The sequence below is a fragment of the Lagopus leucura genome, unplaced genomic scaffold, assembly GCF_019238085.1.
Source record: "Lagopus leucura isolate 7727_CA_CO unplaced genomic scaffold, USGS_WTPT01 Super-Scaffold_100012, whole genome shotgun sequence".
Taxonomy (NCBI): Eukaryota; Metazoa; Chordata; class Aves; order Galliformes; family Phasianidae; genus Lagopus; species Lagopus leucura.
Window position 1 is genome coordinate 12,019,618 of NW_024962267.1, and position 25,166 is coordinate 12,044,783.

General features: G+C 40.4%; 1 protein-coding gene across 2 annotated transcripts; it reads left to right on the forward strand.

The window, feature by feature from the left end:
* The first annotated feature begins 277 nt into the window (after positions 1 to 277).
* GTF3C3 (general transcription factor IIIC subunit 3) lies at positions 278 to 20,257 on the forward strand. Of its 2 annotated transcripts, XM_042874899.1 has the most exons (19): positions 278 to 429; positions 1,156 to 1,258; positions 4,448 to 4,638; positions 5,053 to 5,176; positions 5,704 to 5,895; positions 6,365 to 6,530; positions 8,136 to 8,283; positions 9,930 to 10,002; positions 10,758 to 10,847; positions 11,869 to 11,972; positions 12,548 to 12,719; positions 13,170 to 13,372; positions 13,581 to 13,682; positions 14,606 to 14,741; positions 15,385 to 15,622; positions 15,940 to 16,130; positions 17,087 to 17,211; positions 18,738 to 18,890; positions 19,597 to 20,257. In XM_042874899.1, the coding sequence occupies exons 1-19, from the start codon at positions 331 to 333 to the stop codon at positions 19,717 to 19,719; spliced, it is 2,733 nt and encodes a 910-aa protein (XP_042730833.1). In that variant the 5' UTR covers positions 278 to 330; the 3' UTR covers positions 19,720 to 20,257. The 2 variants fall into 2 exon arrangements, with proteins under 2 accessions (XP_042730833.1, XP_042730834.1); XM_042874900.1 differs by lacking the exons at positions 13,581 to 13,682; positions 14,606 to 14,741; positions 15,940 to 16,130; ... (1 more) ...; positions 18,738 to 18,890; positions 19,597 to 20,257 and having other exon boundaries at positions 15,385 to 15,501.
* Positions 20,258 to 25,166: the final 4,909 nt, after the last annotated feature.

The following is a 25,166-nucleotide window of genomic DNA, read 5'->3' on the forward strand; positions in this document are numbered from 1 at the left end:
CCCGGAGCTAGGCGGTGTGAGATGCGGGCGGGGAGGGCGTTAGATATTATTTTACCAGCAGCCTACCGCTCTGCGGGGAGATGAACGCCTGGGCACCCCTCCGAGCGGCCCTCGCACTGCGGAGGCGCGCTCCCCGGACGCCGTGGACTCCCGGCCGTGTGAGGAACGGCAGGGCTCCCGGGGGACAGCGGAGCCGCGCACGCCCGGGCTGCGGGGTCCGGGCCGCACCGCGGCAGCGCGGAACCCGAGCGCGAGACGCGGGGCGTGGCGGGCGCCATAGCCGGAGCACCGCGTTCCGCCCTCGGCACTTCATCCGGCCGGCCCAGCGCGATGTCGGGGTTCAGCCCGGAGCTGATCGATTATCTGGAAGGGAAGATCTCCTTCGAGGAGTTCGAGCGGCGGCGGGAGGAGCGCAAGAGCCGCGAGAAGGTCGGACGGGCCGGGCGGGAGCGGCGCGGCCTCCTCTGCGTCGCGGGGCGGCCTGCGAGGGGGCCCGGGTCGGGAGGAGGCGGGGCGGCACCTAGGGCGGCGCAGACGCTACCCCGCGCCCGGCCGGCGGGTGCCGGTGGGCCGTCATCCGGCGTGTGCCGCTGCTGGCTTCCCAGCAGGTACGTGGGGAGGCAGGTGCGCGAGCGCGGCGAAGTGCCCGGAGAAGCTCTGCCCGCTCTGCGTTCCTTGCCGCCGCAGCATTGAGGAGAGCTGTGCGGCTACGGCGGGACGCGCTGCAACCGAGGGACGAGTACCGTCCAGAGCAACCTCGTAGTGCTACGAGGAGTGCAGCTGAGGTCTTTTGTGTTCAAAAAATGCAGGCTTCTAAAAGAGTTCGCCTTACCTTACCTTAGTTTTTTACCTTAGTTTATACGCTGAACCCTACCATCTTATTTCAGCGTAATGCGGCGTGAACGACGGCCTCTTCAGCCGGCAGTCGTGTGAACAGTCACCACCTGAGTCACCCCTCGTTGATTAGAATGTGAATGTCTGAAAGCAGGTGTTGCTGAGATTTCTGTTTAATTTGAAGATACAGCCCTTAGCACACCTGTTTCACTTGCAGTGCAAAAGCTGAAAGCCCTGGTCTGAACGCTAATCCCAAACATCAGGGGAAACAGGAGTGAGGCATGTGGCAAATCTGGTAACTAACGTTGTTGGTGTGTGTAGGACAGTGAGAATGCATCTGCTGAGGAGAACACCGACGACATAGATGCGCCCTCTTCATCCAGAAAGGCAGCTGGGAAGTCCCAAAGCCAGGATGAAACAGATGGTAAATATTACTGTGGTGGTTTTGGCAAGAAATGTACTCTAAAGGTGACTGAAAGCATTTGCTCTCTAATAGTTGAACTTCTTTAAAAACCTGTCTGTTTCTGCTGAACCTGTGGGTAACGAAGCACACAGAGTGCATGCCTTTGTAGGATTTTTTTTGCATATGTAGGCTTTAACTTTGTTCACTAGTCTTAGGGACTGGATCTGGTCGTCTTTTTTTCTTTGGAACATCCTCTTGGCTTTGTAACCACATGGTCTCTGTCATTTACTGAAGTTACAAATACATATCTCAGAAAGTTTTCTGCCTGTGTTTTGTTTTGGTTTTCTGTGCTCATCTGCTAGCCTTCTTGGTTGCGACAAAAGAAAGTTGGGATATTTGATTGTGTTGTATGGGAGTTTTTCCCCCTGTATTCAGCTCCGGCCAGGCCATTCCTCAAGTCCAGTTTTGGGCCCCTCGCTGCAAGAAACACATTGAGGCTCTGGAGTGGGTTCAAAGAAGGGCAACAAAGCTGTGAGGGATCTGGAGCGCAGGGCTTATGAGGTTCAGCTGAAGGAGCTGGGATTGTTTAGTCTGGAGAAGAGGAGGCTCAGCAGAGACCTTATTGCTCTCTGTAACTGCCTGAAGGGAGGTTGTAGTGAGCTGGGGTCGGCCTCTTCTCTCGTGTAAATGGTGATAGGACTAGAGGGAATGGCTTCAAGATGCACCAAGGGAGATTTAGGCTGGATGTTAGGAAATACTACCTCTCTGAAAGGGTGGTCAGGCAGTGGAATGGGCTGCCCAGGGAGGTGGTGGAGTCACTGACCCTGGAAGTGTTCAAGGAACGTTTAGATTTTGTGTTGAGGGATATGGTTTAGTGAGAATTATTGGTGATGGGTGGATGGTTGGACTGGATGATCTTGTAGGTCTTTTCCAACCTTGGTGATTCTGTGATTCTGTGCTCATCTCTGCTAGCCTTCTTGGCTGAGATGAACGGGCTTAGGGATATTTGATTGTGCTGTGTGGGAGTTTTCTTCCCCCCCACCATCTAAAGGAAAATAAAACAGCTCAAAATAGAAGGGTTTTTTTTTTTTTTTTTAAAGTTGTTAATAGTTTTTTTATTCTTTGGCTTAGAGGACTCTGGTTTATCTCTCTGTCTTCTGCTGGATATTCCTGACTATCTGAATGAAAGATCTCTGTAGAACTACATCCCAGTAACACCAAATTATTCAGGAATTCTGCGTAATGTAAGGATCTCAGGAAGTGGTAGAAGCAGCACTTTGTTTCATATGTATCACTGATTAGTTATCCCACTCCTCAGGTTCTGGATTTGAGCTTGGGCCTCACAGTGCTGCAGTCTGCTTCAGACACCTTTAGAGCACGTTTCATGCAGTGGCTGGGCACATCTCGTGGGATTGCCAGTGCTGTGAGATAGCAGAGTGCAGTCCTTGATTTCTGCAAGTTGGTTCTTGTACAGAGTTGGACTCCGTGATCCTTATGGGTTCTTTCTCACTTGTAGTATTCTGTGATTCATTTTTTACTTTCATTGCAAATTCTCATAGTTTTTCTGTTCATTTATTTATTATTTATTACCGTTTATTTTTTGATATATTTTTTTTTCTTCTCCTTTAAGTATCAAAATAGGCAAATAGGCCTTAAATTGTCTCACACAGAACGTGCCTTAGCGTTGCCTTGATTTTGAGAGAATGGCCAGACCTTATTCTGCAAAAGCAAACAGAATGCTACAGGTGGGGCTGGAGCCAGATGTGTGCAGTTCCCTTCTTTTAGCTGATGTTTCTGACACAGTTCCAAGCTGTGGTCTTCGGCTCTGTATTTCACCTGCTCTGTTACATGTCTTTTCATGCACGTGGTGCTTATCAAAGAGAAAATGCATGAGAAATGTTACTTCTGCTCTTATTACAGAGAATGCAGGAGTCTAAAAAGCAGTTTAAAAAAGGTTGCGTTGATAGTATGTATTGCTTTTGTTTATATAAAGAGTTACTGGAAGAATCACACTTAAGATACTTGGAAGAAGGAGGTTAGAAAAGGTCAGTGTTGAAATCACTTTTGAAACACTGATGTTCAAAGCTGAAATAAAGGTGAAATTAGGTTAAAAACTATATGTTTTGGATTGGGGAGGAGTAGAAGATAGTCTTGATTTTTAGACACTTTATATCTAAGTCAGAATAAAAACAACATTATATTCAATAAGAATATTGACTATTTTGTGTTGAGTATTGAATAATATATTGGCTAAGAATAAAAACAACCATGTGTAAGAGCAGTGCTGCCTGTGGCACGGGGGTTGGAACTTGATGATCCTTGAGGTCTTTTTCAACTGAAGCCATTGTGTGGTTCTATGAATCTATGACATTTATAAGGCTGTAAAAGGTATAAATCCAGCTGTAGTACCCAAATCCCTCTAGTTTGTTGGCAGTAGGTTTATTTTTCAGTACTGGCTTTGTATTATGGATGGACCGTTATCAAATCTTTAGATGCCCAATCCACCATCTCTACCCTTTCAATGTTTCATTGGCAAGCAGAGAAAGAGGAGCATACAGAAAATGATTGCTTTTAGTCCATTTTTACTGGAAATAGATCTGTGCACAGTTATGACCCTGGGGTAAGTTAGTAATGAAAGGTTTTAATATTATGTGCTTTAAGCATGTTTATTTTGGACATATAGCCTTATGCATTTGTTTACGTTATTTTTCTGGAGTTATGTTAGTAATCTGGATTTTGCATTTACATGGGTTAAGAGGTACTCATTGTCATGGATAGAGTGGTGAAAGGATCTTATTTTAAATTACCTCTAAAAATTGAGCACTGCATTATTGTTTGGTGTAATTGTCTGCTCGCTTGGCCTCTTCAGCTGAAAAGCTTTATTCCATCCACTGTGCTTGAAAATTGCTTCTCTTCTGTTGTTTGTGAAGAGTGTAGAATAAACTATTGCTTCGTTCTGTGTGTTCCCCCATGCTTTCTTATCAAATATCCAAAAAATGTTAGAAGCTGTGGGATACGAAGCACCGTTGATGAGTAAGACAGCATTTGAAAATACTAGAGGTTGCATAGAAGTCTTCTACATTTCTGAAGGCCTTTTTCTTATAGAACAGCTCTCTCAAGTAGGCTACTAATTGTGAAGAATTCTGTTTTCTGTGCACTTGTCCTGATAATGTAGCACACATAAACCTTTTCTGTTACTTTCTCAACCAGGAGAAACTGCAGATGGCGTCAGTAAATCTGTTCATCGGGTCTTTGCGTCCATGATTGGGGAAAATGAAGATGAGGAGGAGGATGAAGAGGAAGAGGAAGAAGAAGAGGAAGAAACTACTGAGCAACCCACAGCTGGAGATGTTTTTGTGTTGGAGATGGTACTTAACCGAGAGACTAAGAAAATGATGAAAGCAAGTATTTATACCTTCACCTAACTACTCTGTGTTTCATGAAGTATAGTAAATAAATGCTGCTTTGTGCCATCTTAGCTATTGCTGAGAGGCTTGCCTGAAAATAATGCTGTGTAGGATGCTTCTGCTTAAGTTGGTGTGTCCTTTCTGGTTTTCTAGAAAATTACTGTAGGTTCCTGTTTGAAAACTTTCAGAAATAATGAAGTGAGTCTTTTCCAGTGTCTGGATTTTATTTGTGTTAGGTATTGGAGTTACTCTGTCAGTTATGAAAATCAGCAAATACCTTGGTCAGTCATTTGAACTCGCCCTTAAATAGTTTGTTGTTTGGTTGTTTGAAGCACAAGTGTAACTGAGGTCTCCTGAATTTGGACATAACCGAATCATTGGTAGAAATAGTTTCTCTTTTCTGTTTAGGAGAAAAGGCCTCGCAGCAAGCTTCCTCGTGCATTGAGGGGTCTAATGGGAGAGGCCAATATCAGGTTTGCTCGAGGAGAACGGGAGGAAGCTATTCTGATGTGCATGGAAATCATTCGACAAGGTATTTTAGAGTGGTATAAGATTTTGGTTTCAGAAATGGGATGAAATTGCCACGTGTATCAGGAAATTCACTGTGGCTTCCCTGGTGAGGAAAATACTCAGCACACAGGGTGTCATTGTGTAACTAGCATGAAATTTAGAAGTATGTGGTGCGTTTCCGGTGGTGTTTTGCTTTTGAGAAGAAAGTAGCACCCTAATTCTGCAGCTTTACACACATTACTTTTATTGTCTTTGTAGAACTAGAAGGAAAATGCAGAGCCATTGGCATGACTTCTGATGTTTAAAAAAAAAAAAAAAAAAAAAAAAAAAAAACCACTGCAAATAGTTGTTGTGAGGTTCAGTCAACCTCTTCAATGATTTAAGAAAAGGAACTGGAAACCTGCCTGCAAAATTTATTTTCTGAATTGAAACAATGATGTTGATTTTTCATATACCTGTGATATCTGTAGTTTGAAGAAAGTCAAGTTACTTGTTGTCATGTAGTTCTTAAAACAATAGTTCTGAACTGTTCTCTTTGTCTTTTTGTAGCTCCTCTTGCTCACGAGCCTTTCTCCACTCTTGCCATGATCTATGAAGACCAGGGTGATATGGAGAAGTCATTACAGTTTGAACTGATTGCTGCTCACTTGAATCCTAGCAATACAGAGGAATGGGTCAGGCTGGCAGAGATGTCACTGGAGCAGGACAATATTAAACAGGCTATTTTTTGCTATGCAAAAGGTAATGTAGCAGTAATTTTAATATTTTAAAGGAAATGTTGGGTGCTGATGACAATCGCTATATTTTCTTCTGCTTTCTGTTTTAGTTTGTTGCAGTTTGTTAGGATTCTGCTACCTCTGTCCAGACATTGGTAAAAGATCCATGAACCTTTAATGTAGGATGATGTCCTTTTCTTACAGAAAGCTTTTGTGTGTAATAACGTGTCTGCTGACATTCTGTCAGTCGTGTTACCTTATGATTTTGGAGAATAAAAAAGAGTCTTAGTTGAATCTGTTTCACCAGGAGCATGTATGTGTTTTGCAATCTGTTTTGCTTCCCTCAGGATGTAAATACTGCTTTTTCTGTTAGCTGTTATCTAGTTAGAAACTGCTGATATTTGCCAGGGCTTTGGCAGTGGTGTAGATGAATGTGAAATCTGTTATTGCTTTTTTGCTCAGCTTGACTACTAGCATGCTTCTCCTTGTTACAGCTTTGAAGTACGACCCAACCAATGTGCGTTATCTATGGGAGAGATCAAGCCTGTATGAGCAGCTGGGGGAACATAAGTTGGCTATGGACGGCTACAGGCGTATTTTGAATCTTCTGTCTCCCTCTGATGGAGAGCGGTTTATGCAGTTGGCTAGAGACATGGCAAAGTAAGTTGGGCTTCAAAAATGGTACAGTTTGGTTTCCCAAAGCTTCTCGAAGTCTGGCATTACTGAGCTCTTTTGCTGATTCAGGTTGGGTACGCAGCTGAGATTGGGGCACAGGGGTGTATCTGCTGGGGGGTGATGAACATGCAAGCGCACACCCCTCAAGTACTGTGATGTTTCCAGCTCCTGACTTGTGGGAAGTATTCTGTGCACAGTCAGTGCATCATCACAGAAGTGTTGTACTCTCTTAGAGTAGGAGAGTAAAATACAGGTATCAACTACAAAAAAGCCTATAGTATACAATTGTATACAAATACAGTACATTTCTGTATCTGTGTAATATCACTAGAGACTCAGAACCGTACTGCTGATAACTCTGCATGGAAGAAACTATTCAGTGTAAAATGCAGTCTTCAGCACAATAGTATGTGTGGGTTCTGATTTGTTGCTGGAGCAAGTAGACATCTTCCCCTTTTCTGCAAATGGGTGCAGATCAAGTCATAGAAGTTATCCTGTGGCAGAGGAGGTTGATAGTTAAATGTGTCGCTCTTATAGCTCTTAGTAAGCTAACTACTTTCTCATGTATAACTTACAGAAAGATGTCATTGGACTGTTTGAGAGCCAGTAGATAAGTCTTTTGATTTTCTTGGTCATGAAATGTACCTTTAAAAAAAAATGCAAGAAGTATTACAATGTGATTGTTGGCATTTTCTGTCAGACCAGGTTAATACTATACACTGCTGATAAGTGGCTTGAGGTGAGAGATTGTGTAATGAAAACTGCTGTTATTTCCTAGCATATAGAGGATTATAAGATCTTATAGAGAGGATTATTGGTAATTATTTGAAACACATAAAACATTGTCAAAAATTGTAAGGAAAATCAAACTACCATATTTCTCACTGTTTTTCATAGTTTATCCTCCCTAATGAATACATGAGTTCTGCTCTGAAAGTCACGCCTCCTATTTTATGATGTTGGCCCATGATGTCAGAAGCAGATGTTGGTGGTGTGGCAGTAGAAGCTGAACTTTCCCCCCATATCCCATTACACGTTGTTGGGGTGTGAGAGATGGCAGCAGAGGGGCAGTTTGACAAAACAGTGTCTGACCATGGAAGTGTGGATGAAGCAAAGATGTGACAAAGTTCCTCCACAGGGAAAAAATGGCACCCACTGACTTCCATCAACACTTACTGAATGTTTGTGGAGACCAAAGAGTGGATGTGAGCCCAGTGAGGCAGTGGGTGGTGCATTTCAGTGATGACAACTGTGTGAAGGATGAGCCACGTTGTGAATGGCCATGTGGATTTTTGCAAGTGTGGCATTCAGGCTCTCATTTATTGCTAATGAAAATGCAGAGCTAGTGGTGATGCCTCCATTGAAAAACAGTGTTTTGTAACTGGGAATTCGCTCTATCAAATAGTGCTATTGTGTTCTTTGTCTCTTTTGTAGTTTCCATGGAAACAAATAGAAGGAATTACTTTTGGAGCAAGCTCTGCTGATTAACAAAAGTAAAAGCAAAGAAATACGAAAAACCTTTTGCTTGTGATCAAAGTACCTCTTGTTAATTATCTCAGATACTTAGTATGTCTTGTCTGCATTTCATAGGAGTTATTATGAAGCCAATGATGCTGCCTCTGCTATTGAGATCATAGAAGAAGCCTTTACTAAACATCAGAGCCTCGTCTCCATGGAAGATGTTAATATAGCAGCTGAACTGTATATTTCCTCCAAGCAGTATGACAAAGCATTGGCGGTATGGAGAACTACGTGCATTTGCCTGTTGTGTTCAGCAACTGCCACGCAGGATGGACAGTTTATATTCCTGCAGTTCTTAAATACAGTCGTATTTCTGTAGCAATAGAGCTGATCAGGTTGCTTCCAATTAGTTCTGTGGTAATCAGCACTGAAGTTAACGCTGGGGCTGATAAGACTCTTTTGCTGTTCCACATTTAAAGTTTTGGGATCTTTTCTCTCCTTCTCTACAACTACCATAACCTCAGTAGCCAGGGGATAGCTATAAGCTGATTTTGGGTCTGTTGTACTACCAGCAAAGGGCATTCAATAAGGTGAAGCTTAAAAGAGTGGCACCAAATGGCTTAATGCTTCACATGCCCACACGCTTGTGCTTTATCTGGTATACCCGTGATATAACTAATAATTTTTGCTTTAAATATCAAGCACGCATTCCAGTACACAAGATTCAGCTCTGAGACTTAAGGAATTTGAGAAGATCACATCTCTATTCCCAATTCATTCTTGTGGTTATTACCCCTCACTTCTGTGCGTGTTTCCTATTTGGTTTGGTCTGGCTTTGAGAAGAACATTGTAACGATCTGACCATTATAGTTCCCCAAATTAGAGTGAAGAGCCACTAACAATTGGGACCTTCTCCTTCTAAACATCCTTATTTGCTGATTTTACTTCATATTTTTCCTACATAAGGTTTTTTGTTCTTTGTCAGTGTAAAGCATTACAAGCCTGCAGGCAGTTCTACCAACTCTTCCCTGTGTATCTCTTTCTATTTTAAAAATTCAAACAGGTAATTCTCTGTACTCAGTATTTGGGTACAAGATTTGTTAATGCAGCACTCAGTTGTAGAACTGTTCTGTGTTTCTTTCTGATGGTTCTCCTCAGGTCTCTTGCTCTGATGGTGTTTCTTGTTCCTGGATAGCTGAATCTGTATTTAAGTTAGTAAATGGAGGGCCATGTGTTTATTTGACACTCTTGTTTTGGCAATGGTAATTATTACCTAAATATTTACTTTACAATTCTTGAATGAAAATGCCAAATGGCACTGGATCTCAAACCAACAATCCTTTGCACTTCTGTGTTTCTCCTCTCGCAGCCCTCTGTGGACAAGTGAATGTCTCGACTAGTCTGTCTTGAGTTTCATTTCCTTACTAAATTGTTCTGTTGAATTGTGCTGGTTTTACTGAGGTTATAATGCATGAGCAGGGCTTTTGTAAAACGTCTGACTGTAGGTAGCTGTGAATCTTGTTTTATCTGTTTTAAACTGAGATGAACTGTGCAGTTTCATTGTGTTGTGTTAGGATGAGCACTTTGAAAAATCTATGGAAAATTTAGCTGTTTACGTGGTGATTTGCTTTCTATACCTATCTTCTAAATGCTATAAAAAGGAGCTAAAAATGTTTAAACAAAACTTTTCCAGTTATGATGGAAGTTACTGTTTTATTTCCTAAGGAGCTGCTGATTAGACCAAAAATAGTGGATAAAGACATAGGGTGATGAAACCCTATACTAGTGAGCTAGCCCTAAGTGAAAGAAAGGCTGCCTTTCTTCTGACAACCTCTGTGATATCTGAAGAAACTGCCACATAGGCTGATTGCTGCATATATCCTTAAAGCCTTTTAAATGATCTGAGTTATTCTTCTGTTTTAGGTTATTACTGATTATGCAGGAATTGTTCTTGAAAGGAAAGCATCAGAAAAAAGTCCTGCTGAGGAGAAAAAAGGTAAGTAGTTAACAGATGGTCAGTATGGCCCTTCTGTTCATCTCCTATGACGTTTTTCTTCTGTTCATCTAGTGTGACGTTTTTCTTTCCATTACCTCTTCAACTCATAGGTGTGTTTTGACACATATTGACAGAGAGTTTCACTTCTGAAACTCTTCAGTGTCTTTAATGAGTTACATTGCATGACCTCAACGTTCTCTGAGGAGTTACTCTGATGTCCAATTAGCTCTGGTGACTCATTAGGGACAAGGACTACCTTCCCTGCAATCGGGGGCCTTTTAAAGTTCTAAACATTCCTCTGAGTGATGATGTCAGGCCAGTTATTTATTTCTGCTAGCTAAATAACTTCTGAAAAAAAATCTGATAAAGTTTGTGTTATCTATTCTCAAGAACATCCAGCTTTGACCTGAAACTAATATGCTGTAAATTATACTTATTTTCCTGAACATTTAAATGTTGTGATGTGCAGATATCTAGGGGTATTTGTCTGCAATTTTGACTTGAGTGAAACAGGTCCTCTTTAAGAAATCTGTTTCATGAAAGCCATCACTCAAGTCTAAAGGTGTTTCTGTTTGGGCTGTAGAGTGACCCCAGCATGCCAGCTCTGTAGCAGTCTGTTCTGTAATTGAACAGGACAGTTGTTTTGGTAATCGAGTCCAAAGCTATCATAGGTATAATCCACACTTTATTGGTGTTCACAGCTAAGTAATTCTTGCCTTAGCTGGTGCTACTGAGGGTAATCTCTTTCCCTTTAGATGATACAGCAGCAGTGGTAGAAACTGAGGAAAGCCAGGAGGCAGTGACTGACAACCAAGGTGATCCAGCTGTTGAATCAAGTGCTGCAGGTAAGTAGCTGAGTTGCTGAATCTGGTAGAAATCTATGAACTGATCATATACTCAGGAATCAGGTTGGAATCATAGCAAAATCATGAGAGTTTCTAGCAGTAGGGAAATAGGGCTTGATCCAGGACAGGTTCCTTGCATCCTGTCATCTTTACTCAGAATTTACTGTTAACGCATCCAGCCACCAAAGTCAGAACATTCTCCCAGGGCTTATACCCAGTTTGAAAATAAAATTCTTTATTTCTGTGTGAATTTACCAGTAGGTGAATGACTACTCTCGTGCTGGGTGAGGATGATGAAGTAATCTGCACGCTGTGATTTGCTGTAACTGTATGTGGATGTAGAAGATCACAGGATAGCCTTGAGTTGGAAGTCACTATTTTATCAGGTTTTAATGGTCACCCTTTGAATGTTCAGTGTAAGAAGTAAGGTAAAGGAGAACTTGAACACAGTGCTTTGGATGTGTAGTGACTGGTTGTGCAGGAAATGCAATAGGGAAGTTTGTACCAGTTTGGTAGCACTCATGCTTTCATTCTGATCAGATTGCATTTGTTCTATGTGTAACATAATGTTCTGTAGTTATCTGTATCTAACTGTATACAAGTACAGCCAGCTCCTTGATACATAGCACTTAGTTTAATAGGGAAAAATAGCTTAATATAGGATATTTCCTAGAGAAAGTGAAGAGAAGAGGTTACGGGTGCCTTTATTCCTAAAGAAAAGCTTTACAAAACAAGCCCAGAGGGGGAACACTGAACACATCATACAGATCCTGCTGTTGAAGTCAGTGCAGACTGTGATAGCTCTTGATATTTCAGATAAAATGGTAAGGATCAGGGAGATGAGAACGAACTTCTTCCAGCTAGAGATAAGTTATAAAAGAAGGGAAGAGAGCAGGCCTACACCAACATATGCTAGAGTCTGAGTATTCTTCTCTTTGTAGCTCACCATAGGCTGGTGGGGCTCTGTGAAATGGTTGTTAAAGCTTAAGGGCTCAGAGAAAATTTTTTCTTCTTTCCACAGCTGTGGAGAAGGTTAGCTGCTGTATACCTGAAGGGGTTCCCATAGACATCACAGTCAAGCTGATGGTGTGCTTGGTACACTTGAACATCCTAGAGCCTCTCAATGTAAGTAGAAACAAACTCAGAAGTCAGGGGATAAATTAACAACGCAAATGATTTTTTTTCCTGTCTTCATATGACTGAGGTCATTAAGAGGGCTTTGGGGATTCTTGTTGCTTTCCTTCCACGCCAAGACAGACACCTAGCAAACCTCTTGTAGCTGAAATGGTATTTTTGTCCTTATATGTTATGCCTTCAGCTGAAAATATTTCCAAGGGGCAGTAACTGAAAAACTGTGGGCTGTGTTAGGCCAGGGACCACGCTACCAAATCTGGAACACTAAGGAGCATACCTTGACTTTGTTTTCAAGCCCTAATAGATCTTAATGGTCTTATGAAAGATAGGATGAGTATAATGTAAAATGTCTGGAACAGTAAAATGTGGCTTTTTCAGCAGTTGTGAAATTCAAATCTTTATCTTTCACTTCTAAAGTAATATTGAAGTGAAAGAAGTATGGCTCAAAATGCAAACTGCATAAAAATTATAGCCTAAAAAGGAGCTTCTGAAAGCAGATCTTAAAGCAGTGTTGTTGGTGACTGTCTGTGGGTTTTAGTATTTTGTTTGTTTGCTTGCTTTTAAAGCCTCTCTTGACCACTCTGGTGGAACAAAATCCAGAAGAAATGGGTGACTTGTATTTGGATGTTGCAGAGGCATTTCTGGATGTTGGAGAATACAACTCAGCCCTGCCTCTCTTGAGTGCCCTCGTCTGTTCTGAACGATACAACTTGGCTGTCGTCTGGCTTCGGCATGCAGGTTAAGGGGGGGCTGCTGAAAAACGTGGTACTGAGGGATGGTAGCACAGTGCTGAGTATTTCCAGGGAACTTTATCTGAGATCACTGGAATTTAGATGCACATGTTGAACAATAATTTGTATTTGCAAAACTATAACTGAAGTTTACTACGGCAACCCTGCCGTGAGGGCTTTGTCCTTGTTGGAGACTGAGATTACCTTCAGCTACGAATACTTTATTTTCATCTAAATGAACAGCTTCTCTTCTGCATTCCATTTTGTATCAACTGATGATGCTTAAGTGGATCTACAGATGCATCAGTGCTTATTTCTGAACGTTTTCACTTTAATAATATATGTATCAAGTGGTTTTAACTGGAAGAGCACCTGGAAAGTATGTTAACTATTTTGCTAGCATTTAATCTTCTTTTTCTGCCATTTAAGTATATGGTGTGTTGTATGGTATATCTAGAGTGCTTGAAGGCTTTGGGACACATGGAGCGTGCCGCAGAGAGCTATGCTAAGGTTGTTGATCTTGCTCCATTGCATCTGGATGCAAGAATCTCACTTTCAACACTACAGCAGCAACTGGGCCGGCCTGAGAAAGCTCTGGAGGCTCTGGAACAAATGTATGATCCAGATACACTGGCTCAGGATGCCAATGCTGCCCAGCAGGTGAGCAAGGTGTTTTCTTTGCTTCCAGTTCAGGATATGGTATTTGACAGACTACGGTAGTATTCAAAGATGTTAATGGTGTAGGACCAGAGATCGACACGTGTGGTTTTCTAGCAGATTTGACAGTTCTATTAATTCTGTGTTGCATTAATAATTGTTTGTTTCATTTTTTGTGACTGGTTGAATAATGATATTTGGTGTTACCTAGGAATTAAAGTTACTCCTCCATCGTTCTACTCTGCTGTATTCCCAAGGCAAAATGTATGGTTACGTAGACACTTTACTGACTATGCTGGCAATGCTGTTGAAGGTAAGCCTGTCTTTGCTTTACCAAACTGGACAGCTTTACCAAACTGGACAGCTACAAGTTGGGTTAAGACAAGGGGCGAACAAGCTGAGGAACAAAACTAGTGGTTTTGATATGCAAGTATTTTCATAGTTTTGTTGGATGGAAATCCTGCGGAGAGCCTTCTTATTCTTGGGGCCTGTAACCATGTTGTTTTTTGCTCTTCAGAACAGAGCATCATTTGTGAATATAATTCTCAATACATTTATTTCAACTCCCTGTTTCTGAATATACGGAGAGCATGGCAAGTGCTGAAGTTGCTTCTTATCTGTTTAGGAGTCAACATAATGCTTTTTTCAGATTTACTTTTGTTTGGATACTAGATTGTATTTTAATAACTTCATGTTGAATTATGTAATCTATGATGTTATTTAATGAGCAAGGAAGAATTTACTTAGTTAACAAATACAGCAGTGTTATCTGTTTTATTATTTTCCCTTCTTTCACTCAGAAGTGAGGGAGGGGAATATTTAAGCCTTGATTCTATCCATTTGATTTGATCCATTTCTGTTCTATTACACTGGCTGAATAGTTGACCATCCACATCCTTCTAGAATTGATACTGGCAGAATGGTGTTGTTTTTGTTCTGCCTCTATGCAAATAGTTTTGATTTGAATATGTGCAGGGATGTTCCATTCCCAGGAGAAGTCATGCAGTCATTGGAAGAGTTTCTGTCTTTCTTCTGCATAGCCCAGTTTGCAGTGAAGTATGAGACAATGCAGAGATAATATACCTATAGGGAATGTTATCTTGTGTGATCTTGCTCTGTTTGGCATTTCTAAGCAGCAGACTGTTTTAGCAGGCCATGTGAGCATCGTCGTAACGCTGTATCTGAGATGGGATTTATTACTGTGATTTGAAATGCTGCCTTTAAATTTGTCTCTAGGTAGCAATGAGCAGAGCTCAGGTGTGTTTGATATCTAGCTCCAAGTCTGGAGAGAGGCACCTCTACCTTATTAAGGTGCCAAGGAATAAAATTTCTGACAATGATGACCAGGAGGCAGCAAACTGTGATGCGAAAGGTAACAAATGTTTATTAAAAACAAAGCAACAAGATTAACTTCTTTATCTTGAAAATGAAACCAATGTTAGTATTTTGCTTGCTAAATCTGTGCAAACGTCGTCGTATTTCTAGGGCAAGGAAGGCAGCAAATATGAGGTAATATAGCTTCAGGGAGCAATGCTCATTCAGAGAAAAATAATAAAATTACTGAATAATTCAGATAGAGAAGGACATATAGAGACCATATGGTCCCAGCATTCCTCTCAGCACAAATACGTAATGCATGCAGCTCTAGAAAATAACAGAAATGTGTATCTCTTTTAAGAGCCACGTGATTATTGAACTGAACAGACTCAGTTAAACCACACTACAGTTTTTTCAGCACTGTTTGAAAGATGAAGAGGAGTAACTTTAATGCATTCCTTTGCTGTGTTTACAAATCAAAATGTATTTCTTATCATTTGTTCCCAATTTTGCCTTTTTATAAAATGCTCTTAAAAGTGGAAAAAGAAGTGAATTATTTACTTTTATTTTGCCAGTTAATGCTGAGACTTTTCTTAAAAGATCAGTTTGTGTGCACATTTTTGTGTGCTTTTTTTTTCTTTTTAAAGATTTTCTCTCTTGTTTCAACTTTGTTGACTTAATGCCTTCAATATTTTCAGCGATTTTTGCTGTTCTCACGAGTGTTTTGACAAAGGATGACTGGTGGAACCTTCTCCTGAAGGCTATATATTCCCTGTGTGACCTCTCCCGGTACAAGGAGGCTGAGCTACTAGTAGATTCCTCACTGGAATATTACTCATTTTACGATGACAGACAGAAGCGCAAGGAGCTGGAATACTTCGGGCTTTCCGCTGCAATCCTGGACAAGAACTTCAGAAAAGCCTACAACTATATCAGGTAGGGAACTGAGAAGGCAGAGCAATCTGTTCTCTACTTCCCCCAAGGCTGTAGTCGTACTGCTGGATTTCTGAAGGAGGGAGGTTAGTGCTTTCCAGCTTTCCCTGAAACAGATAAGCCTGCTGAAGCACAAGGAGTTGCTCATGGCCTTTGATTACAAAATAACGTATAGTGCAGTAGGATGTTTGATTAGTCTCAAACCCTTGGTTCTGTCTTTCATCGCCAGCTTTCCCTCAGTCACTTAAGCTGTTTTTATTGCAGGTGTAGCATTTACTGTGTAGTGTTTACTAATTTCTCGTATGGTTTTCGTTCTGTAGAATAATGGTAATGGAAAATGTCAATAAACCTCAGCTGTGGAACATCTTCAATCAAGTTACTATGCAATCTCAGGATGTCCGTCACCATCGCTTTTGTCTCCGCTTAATGCTGAAAAATCCGGATAATCATGCACTGTGTGTCCTAAATGGGCACAATGCGTTTGTATCTGGCAGCTTCAAGCATGCTCTTGGTAATGTCCTTAGTCTTCTAATTTTAGCAAATACAAGTCTATACTCTTTTTTGTTTTTGTTTTTTATGCAAGAAACAGTCATTTTTTCATATATCACAAATTTCTGCATGGCTTCATAGTATTAACCTGGTGGTTTGATTGTGTTGTACCAAATGAAAGCATCAGTGCAGTTTTCCTAATAAGAATTAAGCTGATTTTTTTTTTTTTTTTTTTTTTTTCTCAAGTTTAGGATGCATAGCAAAGATAACCAACTTGTAAAGATAACAGAGGGCTGATGGTAATAAAGATGAGGAAAGATGAAACCAGAATAATTTAAATAGCAAATAATGTTGATTGGACATGTTTAACACGCCTTGGAAGTAAGCCTGTTGTTTTAAGATGCCTCCAGGTGTCATAATTGAGACGTGTTGGAGATGGAGATGCGTGTTCCATTGATGTTCAGCAGCAGCAATTATTTGTTTTCAGTGTAATGCAGGAAAGTCTTATTCATGGCCAAGGGGTCACACTGTGCTAGAGACAGTAGTGTGTCGCTATGTCATTTATCTTTCCAATGCTCTTAGGCAATACTTTTTTTTTAATTTGTTCGGTTTGTTTCTCACTGTTTAATATATAGGGGAATGATTGTTCTTTTCTGTGTCTTTATTTCAACTGCATAAACAGACAGCTTAACCAAAATAATGAAACTGAACTTCCAAAACCTGTCTGTTGCATGTGGTGTTAATTCTCCACACATTGCAGATATAAATCCTAGCAAGGACCTTGTTTGCTTTCTGTGCCTGATAGTTTTGTGTTTACATTTTTACCTCACAGCTTGTGTTCTTCCTTCAGAATCCCAAGGAGTGCTGAAAATGTAATGATTTCTTAGTGGTATTTTTTTAATGAATACTTTAAAGTAGGAATATTAAACTGTTATTTTTTTTCTTAGCTCACACGTTAAATTTGCTGTTTGCTTTTAGGACAGTACGTGCAAGCCTTTCGTGCAAACCCAGATGAACCTCTCTACAGTCTTTGTATTGGCTTAACCTTTATCCACATGGCTTCTCAGAAATACGTGTTGAAAAGGCACGCTCTTCTGGTACAGGTAAACTAGTATGTGATGATTTTTACCTGTAGTGTGTCCTGGCTTTGTATTTATAGACAGGTGGGACTGCAACATGTTGTGCGTAAATAACGGCATTTCAAGCAGCATTTCAAAAGAGAAATAGTGAAACACAAATACAGATGAGTGTGCTTCTGAACTATGTTTTGGCTGAATCTCATCTTCTCTTACCTAAAGGTAGCTTGTTCTGTGTTGTTGTTTTTTTTTTTACACAGTGGTTATTGTAGTAGACACCCATGTTTGTGAAACATTACTAATTCCAGTCTCAGTGGCTGTAGATTGGATTTCTTTTTGCTTTGTTAAACTTGTTATTCAGTTTTGAAGAAGTGCCACAGAGTAGAATCTATGCCACATACCCTAAATGGACATGTCTCATAAGCTCCATAGTTTTCTTAAAACTTTCCAGACTTAGAAGGCATTAAATGTGGTTGGTTTTTTTCTGTCATCTTTTTCTCTTCCTCTTTTTGGTGCCTCTATATAGCTCTCATTGCAAAGATCTCGCAGGCTCCGATTTAGGCTACCTTCAGTTTTTCAGCTTTCTTATTCATATTTTTCTTTCATCTGCCAGATGCAGTTACAAACCACAGGCTGATTGTGCCCAAATGGAATCTTGAAAGTCATTCCCTGTACTCTCCTTCAGCACTGAAATTCCTTTAAACTCCTGTGGCCTCTGAGCTCAGAGTCAGCAGAATGTGGTTAGGACCTTAAGCTCTCATATATTTCTAGCCTGTTAAGAATTTGGCTTTTACTTAGATTGTGACAAAAGGTGCAGATCTCTCTAAAACAAGACCAATTATCTTAGTATCCAACTTAGAGTATTTGAAGTTTTCAAACTTTGGCCTAATTTTAGTATGTTCAGCCACTTCTTTCTGTAGTCAGCTTGCCTTTCTTATCTAGACTGCTGCGTTCTCCTTTATAACGTGTCCTATTTATGTTACCCTCTGGTGATACTTCTCCCTGTTTTTCTCTCTCAGTACTTGCTTTTATGACAGTTTATTTTTACATCCTCTCCTGTTCCTATTGTAGTTGATTAATAATTCAGCCATAGAAACACACTGGTGACATAAAGCAAGATCATTAGCTGCTAGTTTCTGAACTAATTCCTCATGTTGACAGAGCTGTCTTCTCTGTCTACCAACACGATCGCTGAAAGAAAGGCCACAGTTGGCAATGGAACCAGCATATTCCAAAGCATTAATAAAAGAAATTTAAGTTTCTGCACAGGAAAGGATGAAAAACTCTGCTCCAATTTTTTTCCTTCTGAATTCCTCTCTTCTTCCTATTCTTAAGCTTCCCACAAGATTCGTTCAGCGTAAAGCAAAACACTGCATTTTAATATAATACTGTATCTTTATCTTTTTTTTTTTTTATTGGAGGCAGTTCTGGTCTAATGCCATTCATTTTTTAGCATCATATAAGCATCGTTTAGCATCATATATTAGCATCCAGTGTATTTTATAGCTGTCTTCTTAACGGGAACATTCACCATGTGTGTAAAATGTGTACAGGGATTCTCCTTCCTTCACCGCTATTTGGACCTGCGTGGACCGTGTCAAGAAACTTTCTACAACCTTGGCCGTGGCCTTCACCAGCTGGGGCTACTGCATCTGGCAATCCACTATTACCAAAAAGTACTTGAGCTTCCTCCTCTCACCTTGGAGGTACAGTATCTTTCTGAGCTGCATACTGCAAGTGGTCAGGTCAATGTTAATTTCTCAGCCGTAGTTAAGTACTTAGGATCTGTGTAGTTGAGAACAATTCGTGGTGGAATTCTCTGACACTGAAAACCCAGATCTGATTGTTACCTGTTGTGCATGTGTTAATTTCAAAGACATACATTTGGAGGGATTTACTAATAGGCTTGCATTAGCAGCAAAAAGAAGGTTGCCAAACTTTACCTGAATAGCTGAACTTAATCTGTATTGCGTGCAGTATTTTATGACTGGAAGTTTGTTGCCTAGCTTGGGCACGAGCAGGTAGAAAACTTACAATGGGAAAGATTGGTAAGTGAAAAAAGGTTGGTGATAGTTGATATTGTGAGTTCAAAGCAGCATTACTTTGATGACATGAAAGATAAAGCAGCATTCATGTTCTGGTTGTAGAAACAAATATGTTACCTACAAATACAAATTTGGATAATGCATTACTGCTCTATGATTTGGCTACCTAATTTACAGCTAATATTTTGAGTATATCACAACTACAATTCTTCAGTGATTAATAGCAGGTGGAAGGGATGCTTTAGTTTCTATGCACCTAAGTGTCCGTGTAAAGTAATAATATGTGATTAGATTGCACTCTAACAGCTACTTAAGTTTCACTTTTAAACCATCTTTGCATATAGATAACTTTTTATTATTTTTACAGGGAATAGAAACCGATCAGACAGACTTGAGGAGAGATACTGCCTTTAACTTGTCACTTATTTATCACAGCAGTGGAAATACCAGAATGGCTCAAAAGATGTTATACACTTACGCAGTTGTGTGATGAAGATTGTGGCAGGTAGAAATGATAGCCTTTGTATTAACTCTTGCATCATGCAGTGCTGGGAAACTGATTTTGTGCACATCTTTTTCTGTATGTGGTCAAAGATGTGGCTTGTGCTGTGTATAGTTTGTATGCTGTATATAGACTTTTTCTACTTCTGACGTTTGAACTACATCACGTATAGATGGAAACAGTTTGCTCTGAGCACAAGGCTGACAAACATTGATGAACTGCTTGATCTTTTGTGTAGAATAGAACAGTGAAAACTGAGGCCCAATATTTTCTTTAGAAAAGTTTTCCGTGTGCAATACTAGAAATACTTACAAGCAAGGTTGTACTGTAATGAAGAAGAAAGAAATGGGCTTGTACTAATTTCTACAGGATGGAAAACTCGGTACTTCTGAGATCATTTAAGTGTTCGGTGTTGCTAGGAGTTCATATTCCTTGCAGCTGTTCTGCTACAAGGTTGATTTCTGTTTCATTGAAATCCATGTTACTTTTGTCCTTCTGAACTTGTTAATAAAAATTCTAAAGTTAATGATTGTTTGTGCTTAGTTTACTCTTGTTTACTTGCTTGTTTACTCTTCCTTAGGAAAAAAAAACAACAATGAAGCTTCCAAACAGAAAAAATAATATCATTTAGCTTGTTGTTGAATGTTGCATACAGTCTGGATTTTTAAGTAGTTGTGACAGCTGAACAGCAGCACAGAGTGGTAGAAGCAGGCAGCTCCCAACCTAGCGAGAGAGCAGTAAAGATTATATAGCTATATGGATATACAGGCAGGGTTCATTGCTAAAGCAAAATAAGGCTGAGAAAGTATGCTGAATAGAAATCCAGCCATGCTGTTGCTTCCCGAGCACTTGTTGTTTACCCTATGACAGCTATCTACTTTTTACTTTCAGCTCACTTTCGTGTGTTTATGCTTCATGCTCCAATCAGTGCTTCAGAAATGAGTCTCGTGGAATTGTCTGTGCTAATTTTAAAGCTAAGACAAATTTTATCTCAGATCAGATGTTACATAACAGTATCTTGCATGTGTGCTTCAGTAGGGAAGTGCTGGGCCATACTGAGAATGCAGAGATGAGAGTCAAATACAATGAAAGTCTCACCAACTCTGGAAAGCACAGCATGTTTACTAGGACTAGTTTACCAGATGAACTAGGAAACACTGCCCGAATCCAAGTCCTTGCTAAATTTGCAGAAATAACTGAAATGTTTTTTTCGTTTATATGTCAGTCTGTAGTATAGAAAATGCATAAGGAAGAGAATGACTCCATCACCTCTGTTTCATTTTGTAATCTCTGTGCTATCTCATCACCATCTGTGACATGACAGCCAACTGTTTGCTGTGTAAACTTGCGCTGACTCACAGTGTGTGTACAAATGTGACATTATTGTATCAGCTTGGTGTAAAAAGTCTCAGTTTAAGTTTTCCCTGTCGCTTATTGGTCTCTTCACATCTTGTAACTCTTCTGATTATTTTTTTTTTCTTCTCGCAGTGAATGACTCCTCTGTCTTCACTTGAAATAGGCTTATCATGTCCTAGGAAGCACAGTCCTCAGCACTCAGTATTGAACTAATGCTTTGGAAACAGAAGCCAGAGGTCCAGTATGCAGTTTCCCTTTGCATTACTTTTTTCCAAAACTGAGTCTGAAATGCTCAGAATCCTATTGCTTATGTATTTTATAAAATAGAAGAATTAGTAACAGTTTCAGTCGATTATTACGTATATTACCAAACTACTTGACTTAATTATGGCATTTGTTAGTTTTTTGTTGCTAAAGAGATATTTTATATAAGACACTAAAGGCATATGTAAGAGGCTGCCCGTCAAAGCATTTACTGCTTGTTTTAGGAACCAAATACCAGTTTAGTTGTATTTATATGCATTGAAGATTGTAGAAAGCTACTAATTATCCATGTTCACCAGTGGCCACAGACTGGGAGGAAGAAAAAATAACAAAAAAAGAAACCCAACCCACAATGTTTAGAAGATGAATTTTTCAATACTGTGAATATAGTAGAACATGTGACTGTCAGGCTTAGCAACTATCAGCCACCATGGAAAAGCTACCAATGTAGAACTCAGCTGTTGATCCTGCAAATGGCAGCAAAGCGTTAATTTACTATACGTCTTTTTTGCAGCTATAAAGAGTAGAATTACAAGATCACATTTATAATGGACTTCTGATGCTTGAATGGATTTTATATGGTGGTTTTCCCCAAATCTTTTGTAAAGAAGTAGCATTTTTGTAACTTTAACAGAGATACAGGCTTTATATCCTTTATTTTTAATTGGTATGATTGCATCATTTGCTTCATTATAGTTGTCTTAGCACAAAGGAGACTTCATGTTTTCTTCTTACTGCTGGTTCTCAGTTGAACACTAATGAGCTGTCTCTCAGTTTCTCCTGTAATTTAGTCCTATCAAATCAGAAGTAAAAGTCTATCTAAAACATGTCCTGGACGTTTGGAAGAGCTGTTTCATTCTGTGTGCATCCTGCAGAGCTGCATTGCTTGTTAAGGCAGACACAGCCAAGCCTTAAGGTAGCGTTAAAGGTAGGAGGGGCTGTGGTACAGAAATGCTTTACAATTGCACTGTCTTAATGTTTCTTTTTTCCTGAAAACCCAAATAAGTGTAGAAGCAACAGTATGTGTTGAATGTATAATGAAATATTATGTGCAAACTTAAATACCAAGTTTAATGGCTGCAGGCATATAATCAGACTCGATATATCAATATATAAAGTAAGTGTAGATGAAATAGTACTAAAGACAGCAGAGGATTCTGGAACAAGGGAGGTGTGCATAGCCAGCCCTTGAGATCCATTATGCCTTTGTAAGAACTCCTGCAGTGGGAATCCTGGGGGTGGTTGGTTCTGTTACCCTGCCAACAAGCCATGCAGTGCAGCTGCAGTGTGCTTTTTCTCTTGCATGGGGTGGTAACAGCCATTTGTCTCTCGTTAGGCAACCTACTTACACATTCAATAAGGATTCATTCATTAAAAACCTAAGGCATTAAAAATGCTAAGAGCACTTCTAGAAGACTTTGTCAACAATGATTACACTTTGAGTTAATGCCAAGCAAAACTAATGTAGTTTTGGCTGCTGTTTGGCTGGGGGCACTGGAGGTGGAGACATGCAGGTTGTGCTAAATCATCTAGGTCAGTGTAAGGAACAGGTGCAGTGAGTGCCAGATGATCTCTGAAAGAACTAGTTTGACTGGGATGAATCTAAAGTCACGCTGCATAGGCCTGCTTTTCAGCTGCACAACTTGATGAAGATCAGGTGAATGAAAAATATTTGCTGGCTTTCACAGTGCTCAGCCACCCTCGCCCTCACAGTATCCATCTGCTGAAAGGAGGTCTCTTTAATATCAGGTCTTTAAGAATTAGTCCAGGCTACTATTGTGTGAAGTTATAGTTTAGGACCAGATTTCTGTAGGAGCAGGGTGACTTAATGCCACTGCATCCTTGGGCTACTCCCAGGCTCCAGAAGTACACAAGACTTCCCTCACTGAACAGATATTGACAATAACATGTATAGATCCCACAGAAATAAGTAATACCATTGGTCACAAAGGAGAGGGCAGTCAGCTCTGTTGCAGCAGACCAGAGTACAACACGCTTGTACTGAAGATAGGTCATACTGGCAGGGCCACATGGCTGAGTAAGCCATGATGCAGATAGCTGGTCCAAAGAAGTACAACCACTGTCAGTTTTAAAATCATCTTCAGCTTATTACAACGTAAGTCTAGTACTCTTATCCCAGCTTGTTGTTCCAGAGAGAACATGTAAGAGAAGTTAAATTCCATTGATTCTTATAAAGGTATAACATTGCACACCTAATGAATTCCTTATATGCTGCTAAGACAGCCCAAGGCTTTTGTTCTCTCGTGACCCTGACGCCATTTATCATTAGAAGCCAGTCCTGCCAGTTCCTCCCTGTCCTAGTCACACGTCAGCATCTAGCCACAGATGTATGACTGCTTTCAGCAATTCACCTGACCCGTCTGTAAACCGATCTGAGATTTGTTTTGATAGCACTTGCCAGGCCTTATTCAAAAACTGGTAAAAGTGATGAAAGCAAAAATGTAATGCATTAGCAGTGATATGTAAAAAATAATTGTTACGAAGCCTCATGATGCAAAGCATCTGAGTCAAAAGGATAATTCTGTTAGAAAGCTTGTCACTCATGCAAAACAATCCCTGTAACAATGGTGAGAGGTATGAGGTAATTTACAATTGAAACAACTATTCCTGGGTTCCCCACCTGTGAGTAAGCACCTTTATTTGCAAGGCCTTCTCAGAGATAGAGAAGTATCTTGCATCAGGTAAGGTTCCTGATTCTTCCAGCACCTGGGTGCTTGCAGAGTCTGCTGGAGGCAGGTCATGTTTCCCCTGGTTGTGGCACATGCAAGTGGCTCTGGGCTGCAAATCACCCAGGTGAGCTCATTTCCTGGCCAGCTCAGGTAGGCATTTCTGCTGGTGAGCTTGGGGTGGGCCTTTATTCTGCTCTCCATAGAGGTCTAAGCGGGAAGATCTGGTGGCCTTTTCTTCTGGGAGTAAAATGTTTTATGGAGATGTTATTGGATTGTGGAACTTCTGTGATCCCCACCACCAAAAAATAGAGATTATAGTTTTAATAGCTTAATATATAAGTCTCCTAGAAAGCTGTTAACAAAGCTATGTAAGAGCTGCCAGTTATGGAGACAGCTGAGGAATCTACGCAAACAAGGTAAGCGTGGCTTTTTGAAAGGCTATCTGTAAAGGTTTGGGGGCTGAAACAGTTGAGTACGGAGAAAAAATACAGTGGGAGTTAGTTTTCAGTCAAAAACTTGATTTATGAGTATCAACAAAACACGGAGTACATGCAACATTACTTTTCTAAGTAGAGACAGTTTTTTGAAGCTATCTTGTACATAGGATATTTTAGCTGCTAGAATTGGAAGAGGAGTCTGCTCTCCATACTTGTTTAAGGGATGGAATAAAGTTTAGGTAACTGAAATTCTGAGTTATTGTGAGGTCTCAAGTACTTTGCTGAGTTTGTTCTCTTTGTTTTGCCTTTGAAATTGAATGTGTTTTCTTGAACACCTTCTTGGAGATGCTCTCTTCCAGATTCAATGGCTGGTGGTTTTTCACAAGTTGTAGCTGTAGGCTGTCAAACATTGGTTTGAACCAACAGTGAGCTTCTTCCAGCTTGTGATCAGGGAAAGGTAGCGGCAGTTAGAATTGCAGGGAGAGCAGTTAAATGCAAGCTGTGTTCTGATTCTTGAGCTGTGGGAGAAAGGGTGAAATGGCAAACATTTATTCAAATCTTTTTCCCATGCTAATGTATAGGTGTTCACCATAACGCTCTCTTGAAGGTGCCCCTCTTGTAGGAGGGTAATAAACACAAGTTTCTTCAGCACAGTGTAAAATAGAGACACTGGGAAGAGAGGAAGGGA